The sequence below is a fragment of the Salvelinus alpinus genome, chromosome 8, assembly GCF_045679555.1.
Source record: "Salvelinus alpinus chromosome 8, SLU_Salpinus.1, whole genome shotgun sequence".
Lineage (NCBI taxonomy): Eukaryota > Metazoa > Chordata > Actinopteri > Salmoniformes > Salmonidae > Salvelinus > Salvelinus alpinus.
In genome coordinates this window covers 45,266,480-45,287,285 of record NC_092093.1, presented here as the reverse complement: position 1 = coordinate 45,287,285, position 20,806 = coordinate 45,266,480, and the positions used below count along the sequence as shown (strand labels likewise).

Here is a 20,806-nt window from a genome sequence, read left to right as displayed (position 1 = left end):
ACTGGGCTTGTTTGACATTGCAGGTGACTGCTGACTGATATACAAATGACCTTGCATCATAAAATAAACGACACATTATTCGTAGATCAATTAGTCATAATGAATCACATATTTGATTCTCACTAACATAGCCACTGCCGCGTAAGACTAGTGAAGGCTTTGCAGGAGTGCCCATAGTAATTACCAGAATTACCCACTTAAATCAGGAATAAACAGATGGGTATTACTGTAGCAGTTATTGTTAGCATGTACAAAGAGAGCAAATTCAAGTGTTGGGTGTCGACAGAAAATCCACTTAGTCATCATGATTAACCTTCAGTAACTCCATTTATGGTGTCACATACTGTAGAAATGTACAATGTCAATTCAGACCTGGAACAATGTGGAAAACGTGATGACAAACCCTGTTCAGTCTACCTGCACTGTTACTGTTACTAGAGCAGGGTTTCGCAAACTCGGTCGTTTTCAGTTCATTCTGAAGAGAGTTTGGGGAAGAGTTAAGATAATATGGTACTTCTGAAATGATCGATCAAGCAACCCAAAAGCTTGGGGTCCATTTATTTTGAATAATTTCCACAGGAAACCATGATAACATTGTGAAATTAATACAAAATCAACATAATACCCTTTGAAAAACTTAAATCTTCAGTCATACAATAGAAATGTTATTGCACAATAGGACTTGCAGAGTAACAAGCCTCAGTTCTACTCCTCTTCAAGTCATTATTACATTTCAGACACGAAACATAAGACATTGATTTTCTGATGCTTTAATAGGAACACTAACTTTTTAGATACTTCTGTTGTTTGCAAGTATATCATATGATATTTATTTTCAGCCTATTAAAAGGAAAAAATAAAGAGATGAATCGTGGTTGATTAAATGTAGCCAGGTCGTTAACGGTTGGTAGGTGTCTAAGGCTCTGCCATGGCAGAGCTGACTGAGTCCTGGGGGGCAGCTGTTGCCTGCTGGGAGCTGTAGTCTTGCCCCTGGCCCTGGGGGCCAGCGCCGTGCTGGGGGCCCACTGAAGAGTCATGGCCATGTGGGACCTGTGGCTGCACAGGGAAGTCTTTGGGGCCGACATGAGGAGGGAATGGGGCCACCCCAGGGGGCAGGTGTCGGAGTGGGATGGAGTGATCAAGTGGTCCATAGTGCACGTAGGTATGTGGGGGTCCTATGGGTCGGGCCATAGGAGGGTAGAAGGAAAAATGAACATACAAATATAACACTGTAGTACCAACATAACAATAGCATTGCTAACCACAACTGAAATACTAATAGCAAAGACTCAACTTGAGATAAAAGCTGGCGGCCAGAATTCACCACCTACCGAATGGAGGAGGCACCGGTCCATAGTGAGAAGGTGGAGGAAGGTACCGGTTGTGTGGGGAAGAGGGACCGTAAGCACCAGGAGGTGGAGGCCGATGTCCGGGTGGTATCGTGGGACTAGGCAGGTGTCCGTTAGGCGGTGGGGGTCCAGGAGGCATCATGCCTGAGTGTCCGTTGTCTGGTCGGTACACGGGAGGCATGAAGGGTGGGGGAGGAGGGATGTGGTGGGGTCCGGGAAGAGGACGGTGGCAGAGTCCGGAGGGATGGCTGATGACTGGTCTGAGGCTTGAGTCGAGGGGGGAGCTGATGGGAGAGACCAGCAGGGAGCCAGGACCCTGAGGTCGAGAGTTCTGGAGGAACACAAAAAAATATTAAAACAAAGAATAGCAATAGGTCCATTGTGCTTGTAGCCCTGCTGCTGGCACCAACAATGAGAGACCCTTTCATCTGATTCAAACAGTTTCGTTAGGTTAGAACAAAACAAACAATTATGCACTGGTGAGAAAGACAACAATATCCCACAATAATAAGTCAAGTTACACAGTCCCACAAGAATCACACGACCAAGTTCCACACACTGATTCAGAATCAGGACCGTTTCCACAAAGCATTAACCTCAAACACACACAGCTTTAAATGATAACACATTTGAGATATCCATCATGTAGTTGTGCTGAAGTTATGGCTTTGTAGAACAGTGTCACCAATTCATTCAATGGGGGTCAGAGGGAGGGTGTTGTAATTTAGGGAAAATATAAAAGGAGCTTACAGACGGGCCACGGGAAGCGGCAAAGGTCTTCAGACTTCAATGGGAGTAGGGCGGCAAAACGCAAGCAGTTTCGCAAGTGGCGCCATTCGTGGTACTCACTCCAGTGAGCGGCGACGCTGGCTCTACGCTCAAGGCTTCAAAATATGCATGGTTGACCAATGAGCAGAGTTCTTCTAGCCAACCAACCAACCAACCAACCAATGTTTTAATCACAACCGCCGAGCTGACAACAACCGGGACCGCTGGCATCTACACACGGTAGGCAGAAATGTTCAGTTTACCGCAGCCGTCAGTAAGCGCCTTAAAACAAGCAACCACGCATGTCAGAATCAAGCCAGCAATGTTAAGTCTGACAACCCTGTGACGCCACTACCCAGCTGACTGCCACTCCAGCCACTGATCCACGGCTGGGGTAAGCATGCTCACACACACATCCGCATCCCTGCCACCGCTGCCTCGAACATAATACTCACTGCCTCTGGGTTCTCTGTGGAGGCCTGGGCCTCAGCCTGTGACTCTAGTGGAGCGGTCTGTTTAGTGCAAACACACCCACATGATGGAGGAACAGGGGGAGAGATGCACATTGTCTCAAATTGACTGAAACTTACCGAGCTGCCCAGATTGCTTGGTGAGGATGTACGTGGGGCCATGGTGTCTGTGGAGGAACAAAGGGAAGAATGATTAGAGGAGATATAGGATAAGGGCTCGATTAGGGAATAATACCACATCAACCCTCATTGACAAAAAATACAATCCCTACCAGGTCTAGCAGCCACTGGGTGTTTGTGGTACGGAGAGTAATGACGGCCGTGAGGGTCAGAGTGAGGTCGTGGTCCTGTTGGACAATAAATACACGGTGATATATCAACGTAAAACACTGCAATATTCTCAAATCTTCTAGAATGCTAACCTTGGCTCTCCTGGTTGTCATTAGGCACCTGACTCTAGACCACGTTACTGGTTCATGCTACCATCTATTTATAGCAAAGTCTGGTCTATTTGCAGTCCGAGGAAAATGTTTGGTCATGTCATGATAGGATATTATTCTTCCAGAACTAGAAGTACCAGTATCATAATATTTGAGATTCTTCAAAGAAGCCACCCTTTGCCTTGATGACAGCTTTGCACACTTTTTGGCATTCTCTCAACCAGCTTCATGAGGTAGTCACCTGGAATGCATTTCAATTAACAGGTGTGCCTTGTTAAAAGTTAAATTTGTGGAATTTCTTTGCTTCTTAATGCGTTTGAGCCAATCAGTTGTGTTGTGACAAGGTAGGGGTGGTATAAAGAAGATGGTCTTTTACCAAATAGGGCTAAGTCCATATTATGGCAAGAACAGCTCAAAGAAGCAAAAAGAAACGACAGTCCATTACTTAAAGACATGAAGATCAGTCAATCTGGACAATTTCAAGAACTTTTAAAGTTTCTTTAAGTGCAGTCGCAAAACCCATCAAGCTCTATGATAAAACTGGCTCTCATGAGAAACGCCACAGGAAAGACCAAGAGTTACCTCTGCTGCAGAGGATAAGTTCATTAGAGTTACCAGCCCAAATAAATGCTTCAGAGTAACAGACACATCTCAACATCAACTGTTCAGAGGAGACCACGTGAATCAGGCCTTCATGGTTGAATTGCTGCAAAGAAACCACTACTAAAAGGACCCCCAAAAGAAGAGACTTGCTTGGGCCAATAAACAAGAGCAATGGAGATGAGACTGATGGAAATCTGTCCTTTGGTCTGAAGAGTACAAGTTTGAGAGTTTTGGTTCCAACCTTCGTGTCTTTCTGAGACGCAGAGTAGGTGAACGAATGATCTCCATATGTGTGGTTCCCACCGTGGAGCATGGAGGGGGTGTGGTGTGAAGGTGCTTTGCTGGTGACACTGTGATTTATTTAGAATTCAAGGGACACTTAACCACCATGGCTACCACAGCATTCTGCAGTGATACGCCATCCCATCTGGTTTGCGCTTAGTGGGACTATCATTTGTTTTTCAACAGGACAATGACCCAACACACATCCAGGCTGTGTGAGGGTTATTTGACCAAGGAGAGTGATGAGTGCTGCATCAGATGGCCTGGCCTCCACAATCACCCGACCTCAACCCAATTGAGATGGTTTGGGATGAGTTGGACCCCAGAGTGTAGGAAAAGCAGCAAACAAGAGCACAGCATGTGGGAACTCCTTCAAGACTGTTGGAAAAGCATTTCAGGTGAAGCTGGTTGAGAGAATGCCAAGAGTGTGCAAAGCTGTCATCAAGTCAAAGGGAGGCTACTTTAAAGAATCTCAAATATATTTTGATTTGTTTAACACTTTTGGTTATTACATGATTCAATATGTGTTGTTTCATAGTTTTGATGTCTTCACTATGATTCTACAATGTAGAAAATAGTAAAAATAAAGAAAAACCCTAGAATGAGTAGGTGTGTCCAAACTTCTGACTGGTACTGTGTGTATGTGTATATACAGTTGAAGTCGGAAGTTTACATACAGTTAGGTTGGAGTCATTAAAACTCGTTTTTCAACCACTCCACAAATTTCTTGTTTACAAACTATAGTTTTGGCAAGTCGGTTAGGATTACGTTCATCTCTAGGAGACAGAACGTGTCTCCTTTCTGAGCAGTATAACGGCTGCGTGGTTCGATTACAGGCTCAAAATGGCCAGAAACAAAGACTTTTCTTCTGAAAGGCCAGCATCCCGGAGTCGCCTCTTCACTGTTGACGTTGAGACTGGTGTTTTGCGGGTACTATTTAATGAAGTTGCCAGTTCCTCAACGTGTGAGGCGTCTGTTTCTCAAACTAGACACTAATGTACTTATCCTCTTGCTCAGTTGTGAACCGGGGCCTCCCACTCCTCTTTCTATTCTGGTTAGAGACAGTTTGCGCTGTTTTGTGAAGAGAGTAGTACACAGCGTTGTGCGAGATATTCAGTGTCTTGACAATTTCTCACAAGGAATAGCCTTCATTTCTCAGAACAAGAATAGACTGACGAGATTCAGAAGAAAGTGCTTTGTTTCTGGCCATTTTGAGCCTGTAATCAAACCCACAAATGCTGATACTCCAGATACTCAACTAGTCTAAAAGGAGCCCAATTTGATTGCTTCTTTAAATCAGGACAGTTTTCAACTGTGCTAACATACTTGCAAAAAGGGTTTTCTAAAGATCAATTAGCCTTTTAAAATTATACACTTGGATTAGCTAACACAACGTGCCATTGGAACACAGGAGTGATGGTTGCTGATAATGGGCCTCTGTACGCCCATGTAGATATTCCATTTAAAAAATAACATGTAAAAAATAAAAGCCGTTTCCAGCTACAATAGTCATTTACACATTAATGTATACACTGTATTTCTGATCAATTTGAAAAATAAATGCTTTTCTTTCAAAAACAAGGACATTTCTAAGTGACTCCAAACTTTTGAACGGTAGTGTATATTTTAAATATATATATATACAAATGTATGGAATGCAGTAATCCCACAAGGGAAAGCAAAGGCTGAAGCTTTAGTAACCTAACGAGTTGCCACACACATATGATCTCACAACAGCTGAACACAACAAAAACACCACCATAGTACTGAAAGAGCAAGAGGGATGCAAGAGCGGTTATTCCAAATTGTGAAAGCAAACGAAGGCATGGGAACATTCTGGATCGTCTGGACACGCAAACACAGGTGAGAAAGATGGATATGGCAGTAGAGGGAGAAAAAATGGCAGTGAAAGAGACAGGAAAGAATGTCTTCGAAAATCAGAGAGGACGTAATTAGAAGACAAACATTAGGAAGAGGAAACGGTCAAATGGGTACCAACTAGGAGCAGGATGAGAGCAGTAGGAAGAAAAATAAGGGAAATTATTGAAACACCACAGCGGAGGTAAAGACAGGGAAAAGGGAGAGGTGAAAAAGAAGCGGGGAGTCAGGGCATACAAGGGTGAACAAGGGGGGGATGGTTCATTGGCTGAGGGATGGTACTGCTTGGCCAATCAGGGCCAAGGCTGTCCGGAGCGTGGGTTCAGGAGACTCACGGTAGGGCTTGTTCCTTCGCCCCACAGGGGGAGGGGGGGGCACCCGTGAACTTCTTACAGGGCCTGTACGAATCACCTGTTTAGCAAAACCATTTAACAACAAAACACTCAGCCAAATACCACTCTCAGTCTCTCCACATTGGACCAGCTACAAGGAATTCAAATCAAAACCCCAGGAAAACATGCATTTCAGAGGGTGGACGTCAAACAGCAGATGAGGTATCAGACAGTCAAAAAGTCCAAGATCTAATTTGAAACGCAGTCACAGATGATATCCAACCGACAAGACAATAGAAATGGTCAGGAACGTTACAGAACGTTCAGATAGAAATATGATTCTCTGTCCTCAAGAATAGAGTCATATCAGCCCTATTCATTTCATTTCTACCTGCAAGTTATGTTCTGACGATTTTGCCTTACTGAATGCACCCCAGACGTGCCAGTACTAAATAACGTGAACTGAGGATTGGTTCTTACCTCGTCGGAGAGGCATGGGAGCCATCCCAGGGGTGGGCTTGAACAGAGGCCTACAGAGCTCATTCAGCTTGCTGGACATGTCAGTCAGTCTAGGGTGAAAAAGAGAACAGGCATTTAGATTCTCAATACTGTACCTCCAAATCTAGACTAATACAGCTTACTGCATTGCAAAACTGTGACCAAAACACTTGCATTTGTGGCCCTTCGACTTGGCAGTGCAACCTTTGGTTCACAATGTGCCTCTTTTTACTTTACTATTATGACTAATTCAAAAAGTAAATGTGAGATTGACCAAAAAACAAAACAAATGAAAGGATCTGCCTGTCTCCATTTTGAGTGAGCAATAGGTGAGCCCTGCTTTGGTATAGCCCAATTGAGTCTGTTGTATTAGTGTTGCACTCACAAGTTACGAATGTTAGTTGTTTCCTTCTTCTCGTCGAACAGAGCTCGCTCTGCGGCGCGTGCAATCACCTAGAGAGAAAGAAGAGACATTTAAAATCTCCTGTTTTGGACTAAATTCACCTTACAAATGACTGGCCAAACAGAAGACTTCAAAAAAAATGTCCTGATCCTAATGTATGTGCCATCAATGGGGGTTGAGATATGAGACATTTGTTGTTTCTTTAACAAATGGACTAATAAAGTCATATTGTACAAACCCAGTTCTCGTGAGATTTCTGCTCCTGCTCAATGATCTGAGCTTTGTAGAACTTCTCGGTCCATCTCAGCTCGTCCTGGATCTCCTTAACGCGCTGCCTACACACCTTGACCTCCTCCTCTAGGGCCTTGCCGTCCATCTCCGTCAGCCGGTCTTCCTTGTTGGGGCGCTCAAACTCCTCCTTGGTCAGCTTCCTGTAAGGCGACACAAATTAAATCAAACTATTTAAAGACCATTTGAAAACCTCAAACCTCACAGTAAAAGAATACAGTAAAAGACAAGGAAAAAAGGTTTTTTTTACATGCTGTGGAACCATGGAGAACAAACCCTACTATGGTATTAACACATGAACTGCACTGCTTCTGATTCCACTTACTGCTGCAAAGCGTTCTCCTTCTGCTGGTACATCTCTGTCATGATGTCATTCTTCTGCTGCAGGGTCTTGTACTGGTTCTCCAGGTGGTTCTTGTCACTTTTCACCAACAAGATGTCATGCTCCAGCTTCTGAAATTGCTCTGTGGTGAAAACAAGTTGATAGTGTTGAGAGAGAAAAGGCAGTGATGCATATCAAATTCTAGTTGCTGGGACATACCTTCCAGCTCTTTCCTGGACTTCTCTTCGCTCAGCAGCTTGGTCATGAAGCGATCGCGCTCTTCCTCCACAACAGACAGAGTGGTCTGGACCTGTGGAAAGTTCTTCCAACAGTTAGTGGAAGAGTTGACACACTTCTTGGTTCTGAGCACAAGTTTTACCTGCCTTCAGGTACACAGAAATCTGGGTCCGTTCAAGAAAGAACTCAGTCTTACCCGAGAGACATCCATCATTTGCTTATGGCGGTTTTGGATGATGGTCTGCTTGTCTGAAACAAATAATTGTAAACACAGTGACACGTTTCAGGAAAGTAGGCGTATGTCGCGCGTCAATACTTCACGGGAGAGGCATTTGAATGAATAACTATCAAAATGTGTTTTTGGGGGCAAAATGCCTTCTGGTACGTGAACTTCCATGTGCCTTAATAACAAACTTGTATGCCATCCGTAAATACGAATAAAAATGGTCAACTATGAGCAGAGTTAGTTTAGCCACGGAAAAAGTGAGGAACCTTCCCTCTAGCCATGATTGGCTGAGATAATGGATGAGCTGGACGCGCCATGAAACGAGTTCGGATTGGTCTGCCATGTAGCCAGCTTCTGTCTATAACATGAGCTTCTCAGTATGTGTAAGTAACCCTTTCTAACGCAGCTTTTTTGAAAGATGCTCTCCACTTTTAGGAGACCCAAGTTTTGAAATCAGTGGACTGTCCGGTGGAAGCAGAGTATGATAGCTAAGGAGATGGAGAAAATTCTGTGGTTTGATTGCAAATATGCAGAGGCAGTCGAAAATAGAACACATAGAAGGCTGTTGTATAAAACACCTGTCTCCTGAATACATCTTCAAACTAAGGGAAACCATTTTCAGATATAAGTTTCTAATTTTGTCAGAGAGTCGTTTTCTCATTGCAAAATAAAGCATATTGTTAGCTAGCTAACAATATGTGTGAACAATGCTGAATGGGTATAGACAAAGAAGAGCTCTCCAGTATGGGTTACAAGTTTATCAACTTTCAAAGCAGAATTACTTTCCCATTGTTCCTCAACTGTAGTGTATGATATACCATTTTGATGCTCCGAGTCTCTACTTTAATCCAATGTAAAAAAACACAATTTCAAATTTTGCTACATAAGACCAAATCACATGACAGTATCCTAATCAGAGAAGGCTGGTGGGAGGAGCTATAGAAGGACTGGCTCACTATAAAGGCATAAATGGAACGGAGTCAAGCACACTGCTTACATGTATTTGGTTCCATTCCAGCCATTACAAGGAGCCCGTCCTCCTATAGCTCCTCCCACCAGCCTCCTCTGAATAGGACACCGTGTCAGGTGACTTACCGTTAGAGGCTACCCCGTTAGCAACAACTCCACCTTTCAGGTCATCGCAGGCCTCCAGGTCTCCTAGCAGGTCAGATAGAACCTGCCAGAGAGATTGAGAACCACCAATTGATACATTACACTTTTCCCCTGGAATCAGTCAAGAAGTATTTTTTTGGAACATAATACAGGTGACATGTTTCTTTGTCATCAGGGTGCATTTGAGAAGGTGTGAACAGGAATTGATGTGTGTAACAATATCGTAACGTGTAAAAAAGAAACTCTACGTTGTGGTCCTTCTGAAGGAGGGAATCCTCCAGGTCTTTCTGGGACTTCTGGTAGACTTTGATCTGCTCGCTTGTCTCCCTGTGCTTCTCCTCCCACAACTTGGCAGCATGGTGCAGCTGTAACAAGGAAATTAGGTCATCAGGACGGTGCAATGCAGGCCCTGCATGGCCAATGAGTCCTACACAATGTCATGAGGCTTAAAGTGTGAATCGTTGTTCCATATTGGTACTCACCGAGAGGTTCTCCTCCTTCAGGGTGGCAATATCCTTCTCCAGAACCTGGACCTGGACATTCCGGGCATCTTCGCGGAGCTTGGCTTCATCCATCAGAATGGTAGACTACAGATTCAATGATAAGGATAATTAAAAGGAAATAAACACTTTACATTTGATTGTTGCAATGTTAATATATTTGACATATTTTCATTGGGCATGTTCACTTATATGACCTATACCTTCGACAGTGCATCCTGGGTCTTCTTCTTGCTGCGCTTCAACTTCTCAATGGTTTTGTCCATTTCGGACATCTATGGGCAAAGATAATGATAAGCATAATGACAACCATCTTTCTCGGTCCTCATCAACGAGCCATCCTATTTAGGATAGTAGCTGGCTAATAGTAGATGCCTATGCTGTCTACATCACGAAAGCAACTGCTCTCTAGGGTGTCTCTCTCTCATTTGCAGGCTGTCCCTTTCTCTCTGTTTGCCCGCGCAAGTCCATGCAGCTGTAGGTGCAATGGATTGTGGTCATTTTAGTCAATTACCACATTTTCTGCACTAAACTATGTTGAATAGTTTAGTGAAAACTACAACGTCCCGAAGTATGTGCTTGATTTGATTTCTCTCTAGAGAAACGGCACATTGAGCTCACATAATAAACGAACTTAATGGAATTCAAATAATTGAACCGACGTCAGAGAATTGGTTGTTCTGAAACATTTTGATTACAGCTAAATCGCTCAATACTACTCACCATATCTTCATGTTTCGCAGTATTGGCCCGCTCTTTGTCAAAGGATATGGCGTGTAAGTTATTTTCCTCGTCCAGGCGCTCATTTTGTCTCTCCATCTCTTGCACAATATTCTATTGGACAGAAAAAGAAAATGCGTAGTCAATTTAAACACTATGGAGAAGAAAAAAATTATAAAAAATCTAATAATTGTCAGCATGACAATGACATGTGATCAAGATAATATTTTTTAGAGACTCACCTCCAATTCCTGGATCTTTTCCAGAGATAAAGTGGCAGATTTTTCAGACAGCTTTTGCTTTTCTTTAAGTTCTTCGCCCTGAGGGGAACCCAGTAGAAATATACTGTCAAAACATTATGTACCTTAATTCACATTGAACTCAAAAGTCTGGATCTTAGTCAGTGAAAAGTCTCTGCAACTTACCTGTTGCTGCAGTTCAGCGACCTTTTGGAGTATCTCCTTCTTCTCTTGTTCAAGCTTTTTCATCCTGTCCACCATTTCTTTTTCAGTAGCGAATAAAAACCATGACAAGAGTATGAAATCAGACATGGTTTACACATGACAAGAACACCAGCCTGTAAGCAATATGAATGAGGATTCACTATGCACCCTAAATAGCCAGAGAGATGAACTTACTTAGATATGACTTGCTTTTGACCTGTGAGAAGGAAAAGAAAAGTGGCAGCAAACAGCCTCCTCAACGGTAGCATACAATACATCATAGAATAACATAAAGCAATCAGATAATGAAATTATGAAAGCAGTAACTGTGCAACAACGACTTACAGATAGAATGCTCCTCCAGAAGAGGAAGCCGATGACCCCGGCACCTGCAGTGACCAGCACGGGTTCACAGGACACGCCGTAGAAGTCTGGACCTGGCTTCCAGTGCTCTGGCAGGCTGGTGACCATCTGGGGAGAGACAGATCCAATCAGTGTTACTATAGCACATGTCAGGCTTAGCAAATAAGTTGGGTAATAGCTGGGCTGAGATGACAGAAGAAAATAAGTGATGTTAAAAACATTGAACTAAACCATCAGGCATTCCAGTGTTCTGTTTACAAGCATGGCTAATGGTTATCCCACTGAGCACCCTCTCAGTCAATGCAGAGGCATATCTTCAGATCAAATCAAGGTGGGTTTAGAAATAGATGTAGCCTATAACCTTTGTTGTTGATCAAAATCAATGGAGAGAAGATTTGCCTTGACCTGATGTAATTAATGGGGATTGGATTGGACTGGGGCCCTACCACTGTCCAACCATGGTGACCTTTGCACAATTAAGAACTTCCATCGCAGTCGCTCAGTGAAATTCAGGGATTGGCTAAATTAATCACCACAGAGTGGATCTAACTAACAAGCCTTAGGCCTATGTGGATTTAGAGTGCAAAAGATTGCATCATGTAGCCTGTCACCCTGTAAAATGGCCAATAAACAAAACAGATGATTACATAACATATCACTAGACATGAGCCACATGTAGATTTTAATGGTATGTAACCTCAAGTGATAGTTATGTAAGGGGAAGTTGTCAAAGCAAAATTCAACAACTTGAAGGCACCTCTCGATCTTAGACCCAGATATAGGAAGAACGGATACTGCTAGTCTGGAAAGTGAGACATTTTTTAAATGAGGAAGAGGACAGGCCAAATTAAGTTGCCAACAAGATTCAGTTTCAATGTAGCTAGCCAGCCAGCCATGCGGCGGCCTAAGACTTGCATTGTCGGAACTAGAAGCACAAGCATTTCGCTACACTCGCATTAACATCTGCTAACCATGTGTATGTGACTAATAAAATTTGATTTGATTTGATTTGACTAGCCAGCTAGCTATATTGTAGCCAACTACTTACATATTGAAGTACAAGACAGTACAAGACAGACAGTTGATCAGATTCTGTCATCAGGGGCAAAGTGGGTAAAGGGGTTGTTTCTTCCGAATCCATCGCTACTGTACGTTACTTTGACAGTTGAGCTGGCTATCTAGTTAGTTTGGCTTGTGACCTGCAATGCAACTCGTTTGCGTAAACCCGAAAATCCTCATTTCACCAACTGATCAACGCAGTCGACTACTGGAGAGGATCCTTCATCGTGGTTCTCTTTACCCAGGAGAGGACAATATGTACCTATCTTTCTAGCTACTATAACCTAAGCTTGAAGGTTAGCTTGCCAATGCTGGCTCTGCTTCGCCAAAAACATGTCTACTAGCCTCCTTTTAGAGTTCTGAACGTGATTACTTTCTAAGCAAAACGCACAAAGCCTGCTAAAACGAGCGGGGTATCATTTATATCCCACTCAATAAGCAAAACACCGGCTGTGGACACTTAACTTCAGTCTACACTTCACTAGAACAAGTCAACAAAAAAATGGGAAAGGATCACTGAACCTGGGCTGCATTTAGTACGTTTTTACGTTCTGGAACGTTTAATTTAACGGAACTACCAGTTGAAAAAAGGGGAAGGGTTGGGTAACGCTGTCAGCATGGCAAATGCCGCCCCCCAAATAAAAATAATACATGCATTGTCCCAGCAATAATAAAATAAGTATGAATACTTGAGTCCTAAGCACTACATGCAGGCAATTAGTCAATTACAATAGGAAGGAAAGCCCATTCACAAGAGAGAAATACATGAAGTAACTTACCATAACACCATATATTCCAAGATACTCATAAAACAGGGTGACGAGACGACCAGATAAAATTAGCACTGATACGAATGATGAACCACTCTGCTCATCTTCATGGAAATCAGTGACAGCAGGTGACTCCAGAGGTCCTGGAAATACAGCACAAGCAAATTAGGTTAATGCATACAGTTTACATCTCACCACAATTTCAAAAGTAGGGAAGTATAATGAACACCTACCTGAGGGAGGGTGATCCATGTCTACGCTAAGTCCCATGTCCAAGGTATTTTCAGACATATCCCCATCTTTTGAAACATTCAGAGAGGTTCAAACAGTGAGTAAATGTTCATGCATTGCAATCTAACTGGCATTGTCAGGAAGTGTATTTGTTCTGTCAACAGATTACTATTTACTTTGTTGTACTTCTTGGGCATTTCTTAAATACAGCTTATTCTGCAAACCAAATCTCCAGGCATTATTATCATGTCATTAGCAATGTATGAGACTTTCCAAATATTTATTTAACAAAAGGTTTTAATCCTCCTATACTCTGACTTGAACATAAACTGAAAAAAAAGCATTATTACCTGTGTCAGGGTGTAGTTGACTGCCCACTACCATGGGAGCACTGTTTCTGGCCGTTGAGTACTTCTGACGCAGGGTGAACACCAATTTCTGGAAGTCGTCCAAGATGGAAGCTTCCTCAAGAAACTCACCAGCCTCCTGCTGCAGGTCAGCGTTCTCATGGGCATCCAGCATCCTCTCAATCTCATCCAGGATTGGGGTTTCAGAGCCTTCCAAAATGGCTTCCAGCACCGTTTCAATGTCCTCACTGACGTTTGTCTGGGACCGCCGGGCAGCCTTCAGCTCCAGGTCAAAAAAAAGGAACTCCAACCTAAAGAGGTTCTGAGGACCTAGAATCTTTTGGAGGCGCTCCATATCCTCCTCCTTGCAGCGGTCTAGCAATAGTCTCAGCCTCAACACATTGTTACTGTATTCCGCCTCTTTGTTTGGAAGGGGATCCAGAACTTTATCTTTAAGTGAGGGCGTGTGGCTTTCAGCATCATTTTCAGTCTCATGCACCTCAGGTTCTATGTCAATAGCCTCGTCGTGTTGGACCACATCCAACACATCACTGGATACAACATCGGTTTGTGTATAATTATTGGGTTGCTCTGACCCAAATTCAGATAGACTTTCTGTGTCCTCAGGTACATCCCTATCAATCTCATCATTTTCTAACAGTGTCACTTCAGGTGGAGGCTCATCCACTTCCACCGTGGTGCTCTCAGCACTTTTGTTAAGGTACAAAGTCTCTGTGGTTACTTGCACTGATTCCTCCTTGTCTATTAACAATAAAGAGGAACCTAACAGTGAATCAATGTCATAACTGTCAAACTTATCGTGTCCAGTGTCAAAGCAAACAATGTAGGTTTCCTGAAAAGAAAAAGAAAACATTGTTTGAGTCATACTACCTATTTCAGAAAGAAGTTCAGTCATTCCAGACAATGTTTTAAGCGATGATGCATTGGCAGTAGTGAACTAGGCCTATATCTATTTATTGACTTACCTCAGCAGGAATCTCCAATTCTTTTTCAGTGTATATGTGATTGATTACGAGTTGGTCCTTATTGAAGTAACCAAAGCGGTTACCAACCCATTGTAAGAAATGGAAACAAAACAGAGAATGAAACATGTTAACAAAACAGAAAAAGCTTCAACATTCCTTCTAGACTGCAATGTTATCATATACAGTACCAGTAAAAAGTTTGGACACACCTACTCATTCAAGGGTTTTTCTTTATTTTCTACATTGTAGAATAATAGTGAAGACATCAAAACTATGAAATAACACATATGGAATCATGTAGTAAACCCTAAAAAGTGTACAAAAAAATATCTAAATATATTTGATATTCTTCAAAGAAGCCCAAATCAAATCAAATTTTATTGGTCACATACACGTGTTTAGCAGATGTAATTGCGGGTGTAGCATAATGCATGTTGTGTTGTTGAAACAGGAATGCTTTTCCAACAGTCTTGAAGGAGTTCCCACATACAGTATGTTGAGCTCTTGTTGGCTGCTTTTCCTTCACTCTGTGGTCCAATTCATCCCAAACCATCTCAATTGGGTTGAGGTCGGGTGAATGTGGTCAAAAAGCCCTTACACAGCCTGGAGGTGTGTTGGGTCATTGTCCTGCTGAAAAACAAATAATTGTCCCACTAAGCACAAACCACATGGGATGGCATATCACTGCAGAATCCCGGTTAAGTGAGCCTTGAATTCTAAATAAATCACAGACAGTGTCACCAGCAAAGCACCCCCACACCTCTTCCATGCTTCACGGTGGGAACCACCCATGCGGAGATAATTCGTTCACCTACTCTGCATCTCAGAAAGACACGAAGGTTGGAACCAGACCAAAGGACCAAAGGACAGATTTCCACCAGTCTAATGTCCATTGCTCGTGTGTCTAGGCCCAAGCAAGTCTCTTCTTCTTATTAGGGTCCTTCAGTAGTGGTTTCTTTGCAGCAATTCAACAATGAAGGCCTGATTCACGCAGTCTCCTCTGATCAGTTGATGTTGGGCTATGTCTGTTACTTGAACTCTGTGAAGCATTTACTTGGGCTTCAATATGAGGTGCAGTTAACTCGCAGCAGAGGTAGCGCTGGGTCTTCCTTTCGTGTGGCAGTCCTCATAAGAGCCAGTTTCATCATAGCGCTTGATGTTTTTTGCGACTGCACTGTTCTTGCCATAATAAGGACTTGGTCTTTTACCAAATCTTCTCTATACCACCCCAACCTTGTCACAACACAACTGGCTCAAACGCATTAACCTCTTGAGAATACAGGGGGTGCTGTTTTCGCATTAGCATAATTTGCTCTACAGATTAAACTGCCTCTTATTCAATTATTGCTCTTACTATATGCATATAATTAATACCATTGGATAGAAAACAACCTCTAGTTTCTAAAACCGTTTCAATTTTGTCTCTGAGTGATACACAAGTCATTTGACAGCACTTTCCCTGACCAAGAAGTAGAATGCAAGAAGTCTATGCTCGCTTCAACGCTCTGCCTATATATGGTCATGACCCCTATGACCAGAAACACACTTCATTCGCCTTCCTCTGGGTGTCAAGAGGACGTCAGAGGAGAAATTCTTTGTTTATCTGGTACTGACGTGAAATAAGACCTATTTCTTTGGCGTGACCGACAACTTCCGGTTTTCTGATTCGCACGAGTTGGAGCTGCGATTGTGTACTGTTTTGCTGGCGTTATGGATGAAAACTATCTCCGTGTCGAATTTTGTTTGATACATGTGACCATATCATCGTAATGTATGTTTTTTCAATATAGTTTAATCAGATTATTAGAATTTTTTCGGGAGTTTTGCGATGTTCCGTTGTCTGATTTTATTTACGTTTGAGAGATCCGTGCCACTCGACCAGTACCTGTGCTAAATGGAGTGGGAAAGGAACAATTCTGAACGGAACCAACGACTCATCTTGACAAAGGACACTTTGATCAACATTCTGATGAAAGATCAGCCATAGTAAGACCCAATTTACGATGTTATATCATATCTGTTGTGCATGTGAACTGGCCGTGCGCGCCCAGCCGAATCTGCCTGGTATAGCTATGCTAATTTAGCGCTACATTTTGTTTTCGTTATAAAACATTTAATAAATCTGAAATATTGTTTGGATTCACCAGATGTTGGGCTTTCAATATCTGTACGCTGTGTATTTTTCTGAAATGTGTTAAGATGAGTAATTAGTTATATGACGTTGGTCTCTGTAATTGTTCTGGCTGGGTAAGCACTATTTCAGATTGCAGCTGCAATGTAGAACTGTGATTTATACCTGAAAAATGCACATTTTTCAAAAAAAAAACTATGCTATACCATAAATATGTTATCAGACTGTCATCTTATGAAGTTGTTTCTTGGTTAGTGGCTATATATATTTTTATTTAGTCGAATTAGTGATAGCTACTGACGCAGGAAAAAACTGTTGGGAGTAAAAAAATCGTGTCCTTTGCTAACGTGGTTAGCTAATAGATTTACATATTGTGTCTTCCCTGTAAAACATTTTAAAAATCTGAAATGGTGGCTTTATTCACAAGACCTGTATCTTTCATCTGGTGTCTTGGACTTGTGATTTAATGATATTTAGATGCTACAAGTTACTTGTGACGCTATGCTAGCTATGCTACTCAGTGGGGGGGGGGGGGGGGGGGGTGCTACCGGATCAGGGTTGGTGACTCGTGAGATTAAGAAGGAAATAAATTCCACAAATAACATTTTAATAAGGCACACCTGTTAATTGAAATGCATTCCAGGTGACTACCTCATGAAGCTGGTTGACAGAATGCCAAGTCTGTGCAAAGCAGTCATCAAGACAATGGGTGGCTACTTTGAAGAATCTAAAATATATTTGATTTGTTTAACACTTTTTTGGTTGCTACATGATTCCATGTGTTTTCCAAAGTGTTGATGTCTTTACTATTTTCTACATTGTAGAATAATAGTGAAGTAAAACCCTTGAATGAGTAGGTGTGTCCAAACTTTTGACAGGTACTGTAATTTAATATTAACTCATACTTACACTCCCTGCACATATATTTGTCCTTTGGCCTGACAGTTTATAGTAGACATATATAGTCTCTCCTTTTTTAAATGACAGAAACCGACAGTCTGGTCCGGTGAAATCGTTGAAAGCTTTGCCCCGACACAGGAGCACTGTGGAGAGGAATGATTCAAAGATCAGTTGTTTCACGCCTACCAAAGATTCCAGCCCATTACCTCAGCGTCCACCCTATGTGCCCCATGCACAATCAGGGCGTGAATAGAATACATATCACTAAAGTAAGCCTTGTTTTATCTGCTTCTCCATTTACAGAGCCAGAGTATCCAAAAGGAAAGCCAAGCATTAAGGCTAAATAGAATATTATTTTTGTCTTGATAAGGTAGATGTAAAAAGAGAAGAACTTGCAAGCAGAGGGGTTAATGACATGTCAGTATTTTATGTCAACAATAGCTAGCTTTATAGCTAACCAGGCCTATACACCATCTTGCAATTTGCTTCCTAAGCCAACACAGAAGTATGATATATTTATGGTCTGTTTAGTAAGTAACTATAGTAGTTGATTACAATTAAGCTCACATCTCTATTATTGTGTGTAGCTAGCTAGTTAGTTAACTAAGAAGACTGTCAGATCAATTGGCAAGTTGTCATGTAGTTAGTTAGTCAATGTTCACAAGTTTGGATTAGCTATGGGCCCTTGTGTGGCTTTGCCTTTGGGTTCAAGAAAATATATAGGCCGAAAGCTTGTGCAAGCTACTAACGTAGTTACTACAGAAACACAGTTAATATAGTTTCAGAATTTGGCAACTAGTCAGGCAGTAGCCAACACAGGCCGAGACTTCGCTTCGGCTACAACTAAGCAAGCTTAGGTTATTATGCATTGGTAGTGTAACGACCCTGGCTTTATAAGCGCGGAAATCGACTCTGCCGCACGAGCATGCTTTTGCGGCACAGTCGATAGCGCGCCGGACCTTGGGCTAGGAGTTCGAGGGTTCGAGACCTGCTCCACACTGTGCCATTACATTGGTGTCAGAAGTGATCGGAACTTGCATCCACGACAGTGTGTGTGCTTGGCCGGTGAGCGCGTTCCTGTAAGACGTAGAGTCGCAAGCTAGCGTGAGGGCGCGCTTTTTGAAAGGAGGGAGTAGTGTAACGACCCTGGGGTTATAAGCGCGGAAATCGACTCTGCCGCACGAGCATGCTTTTGCGGCACAATCGATAGCGCGCCGGACTTCGGGCTAGAAGGTCGAGGGTTCGAGACCTGCTAACTAACTGTTTCATTACAGTATTTACAACTAACGTTAACGACAGTTGCGCTAGGTTAGCCGAGTTTATCCCTTTGAAATGACAACGCCGGTCAAGCTAGCTATCTATGGAAAGATGGAAGCATCCTGAAAGTTCGCTTGAGTTTAGCGCCAAGTACTTACCACTGCATTCCTCGTCTGGACATCTTTTGAAGTCGGAGAAGCTCCTTTCGACTGCGGCTTTGGGTATGAAATTATGAATACATAAAATAAAAATGTATACATAATAAATATTTACAGCCATGTTGGCAATTGGGCTGGCTGGTTCTGCTCGAGCATGAGCAGATGAATCCTAAACGTCAGCAAATCCAAGGCTGGAACAATTCGCAGGATGTTGATCGTAGAGGCAAATATCAAAATCTGGGCAGACAATGTCAAAAATAAGAGCAAAGACATGAAACCAGAACGCATAATAAAAGCGTCTTATTGCGTCACAATATACGTTCTGATTCGGGTTTATCACGTCTTTGTTGGATAGAACTAAACAGTCCACAAGTTTACTGACAAGTGAGCGCAATATCCCATTCGATTTCTCCATTCAATTGGACTATCTGACTATCACATATTTATTATGATACATTAAAAGCACATGTTCATTGTTTTTCAGGCACTGGGTACCAAAACAAACAGAGAGGATAGATAGGACTCACATTTCCAGGATAGGCTATAAACTACGTTTATATTAACCTGTAAAAGTCAGAATTGATCAAATAAATGTTAATACAAAAGCGTAGTTGCTGGACGAAGCTAAGGGTTGCCGATCCAGTTGTTTTTGTTTCACCTGTTATCAAAATAGTAGCCACTCCCACCCGAATAGACTACAATCACCCCATTAAACAGAGGACATCATTTTACTCATATTTGGGAGGACCCTCAATGACGGTAATGATCCAAGTCACATGTCATTGCCAATAAAATGACAAAAAAGCATTGCAACAAATTACAGTCCTATAACAAAGACAATTTATTTAATTACATGTTTTGATTTGACCTTTATCTAGGAAAGTCAGTTAAAAATAATTGCTTATATACAATGACGGCCTAAACTCTAAACCCAGACAACGCTGGGACAATTGTGCGCTTCCCTATGGGACTCCCAATCACAGCTGGTTGTGATACAGCCTGGAATCGAACCAGGGTCTGTAGACAGAAGCTGCTTTTCAGTCTCTCGATCTCAAGGCCATCAGACTGCGAAACATCACTAGCACATCAGAGGCGGCTGCCTATAGACAAAGATTTGGAATCACTGCCAATTTTAGAAATGGATCACTAGCCACTTTAATAATGTTTCCATATCTAGCATTACTCATCACAAACCGGCTCGTGGAGATAACAAAAATATATTTTGTTATTCCTTAACTGAAGTAAACTAAATACAATTAACAATGGTGTGTGTAGTCAGTAATCAGTAGTGTGAGTGTTTGTGTGCATAAATGTGATAATGAGGGGTGTTGAAAGGTGCCAAAGCAACCAAACGGCCACAAAAATGCCACAACCAAAACTTATAAGTGTGTCTGCATGGAGAGAGTCTCCCCAATGAGCGGGGAATTGGTGCATTTATCCGGGGACACACCCGGGCCCAGGTGTGTCCCATGTCGCTGACGACCCTCCCAGCCCTGCCCGCCAACATCCTAATAAGGAAAACAAGAGCAAAGCGAAAGAATACGGCAGACAGAGCAGGAGGGTCGTCACAATATGTATAAACTGCACTCCACACTATTCTACGGTATCGTAGTCACTTTAATTGTGTTTACATACTGCATCACCCATCTCATATGTATATACTGTATTCTATACTATGCCACTGTATCTTCGTCCAATGCCGCTCTGACATACACCGCCGTTCAAAAGTTTG

At 42.4% G+C, this 20,806-nt stretch overlaps 1 protein-coding gene across 3 annotated transcripts; it reads right to left on the bottom strand.

Annotated features, from left to right (window-relative positions):
- Positions 1 to 522: 522 nt before the first annotated feature.
- Positions 523 to 19,303, bottom strand: LOC139583207 (transport and Golgi organization protein 1 homolog). Of its 3 annotated transcripts, XM_071414040.1 has the most exons (26): positions 19,075 to 19,288; positions 17,669 to 17,802; positions 14,629 to 14,685; positions 13,646 to 14,495; positions 13,298 to 13,363; positions 13,074 to 13,207; positions 11,218 to 11,343; positions 11,068 to 11,089; positions 10,855 to 10,931; positions 10,672 to 10,749; positions 10,433 to 10,543; positions 9,913 to 9,984; positions 9,692 to 9,796; positions 9,458 to 9,574; positions 9,192 to 9,273; positions 8,067 to 8,119; positions 7,853 to 7,943; positions 7,637 to 7,775; positions 7,262 to 7,454; positions 7,006 to 7,073; positions 6,603 to 6,691; positions 6,126 to 6,188; positions 2,860 to 2,934; positions 2,708 to 2,754; positions 1,332 to 1,680; positions 523 to 1,175 (listed from the first exon to the last, which is right to left on the bottom strand). In XM_071414040.1, the coding sequence occupies exons 1-26, from the start codon at positions 19,193 to 19,195 to the stop codon at positions 916 to 918; spliced, it is 3,579 nt and encodes a 1,192-aa protein (XP_071270141.1). In that variant the 5' UTR covers positions 19,196 to 19,288; the 3' UTR covers positions 523 to 915. The 3 variants fall into 3 exon arrangements, 2 of the variants coding, with proteins under 2 accessions (XP_071270141.1, XP_071270142.1); XM_071414041.1 differs by lacking the exon at positions 6,126 to 6,188 and having other exon boundaries at positions 19,075 to 19,287; XR_011676509.1 differs by lacking the exon at positions 523 to 1,175 and having other exon boundaries at positions 1,588 to 1,680; positions 6,126 to 6,201; positions 19,075 to 19,303.
- Between the last annotated feature and the right edge of the window lie 1,503 nt (positions 19,304 to 20,806).

Excerpts from the sequence above, each read along its gene's own strand:
- LOC139583207 (XM_071414040.1), bottom strand. The coding sequence starts at position 19,195 with ATGGCTGTAAATATTTATTATGTATACATTTTTATTTTATGTATTCAT. Across the intron at positions 13,208-13,297 it reads CATGGATCACCCTCCCTCAG|GACCTCTGGAGTCACCTGCT; the intron begins GTAGGTGTTCAT and ends CTGTATTTCCAG. Across the intron at positions 11,090-11,217 it reads TCTGGAGGAGCATTCTATCT|GTCAAAAGCAAGTCATATCT; the intron begins GTAAGTCGTTGT and ends TCCTTCTCACAG.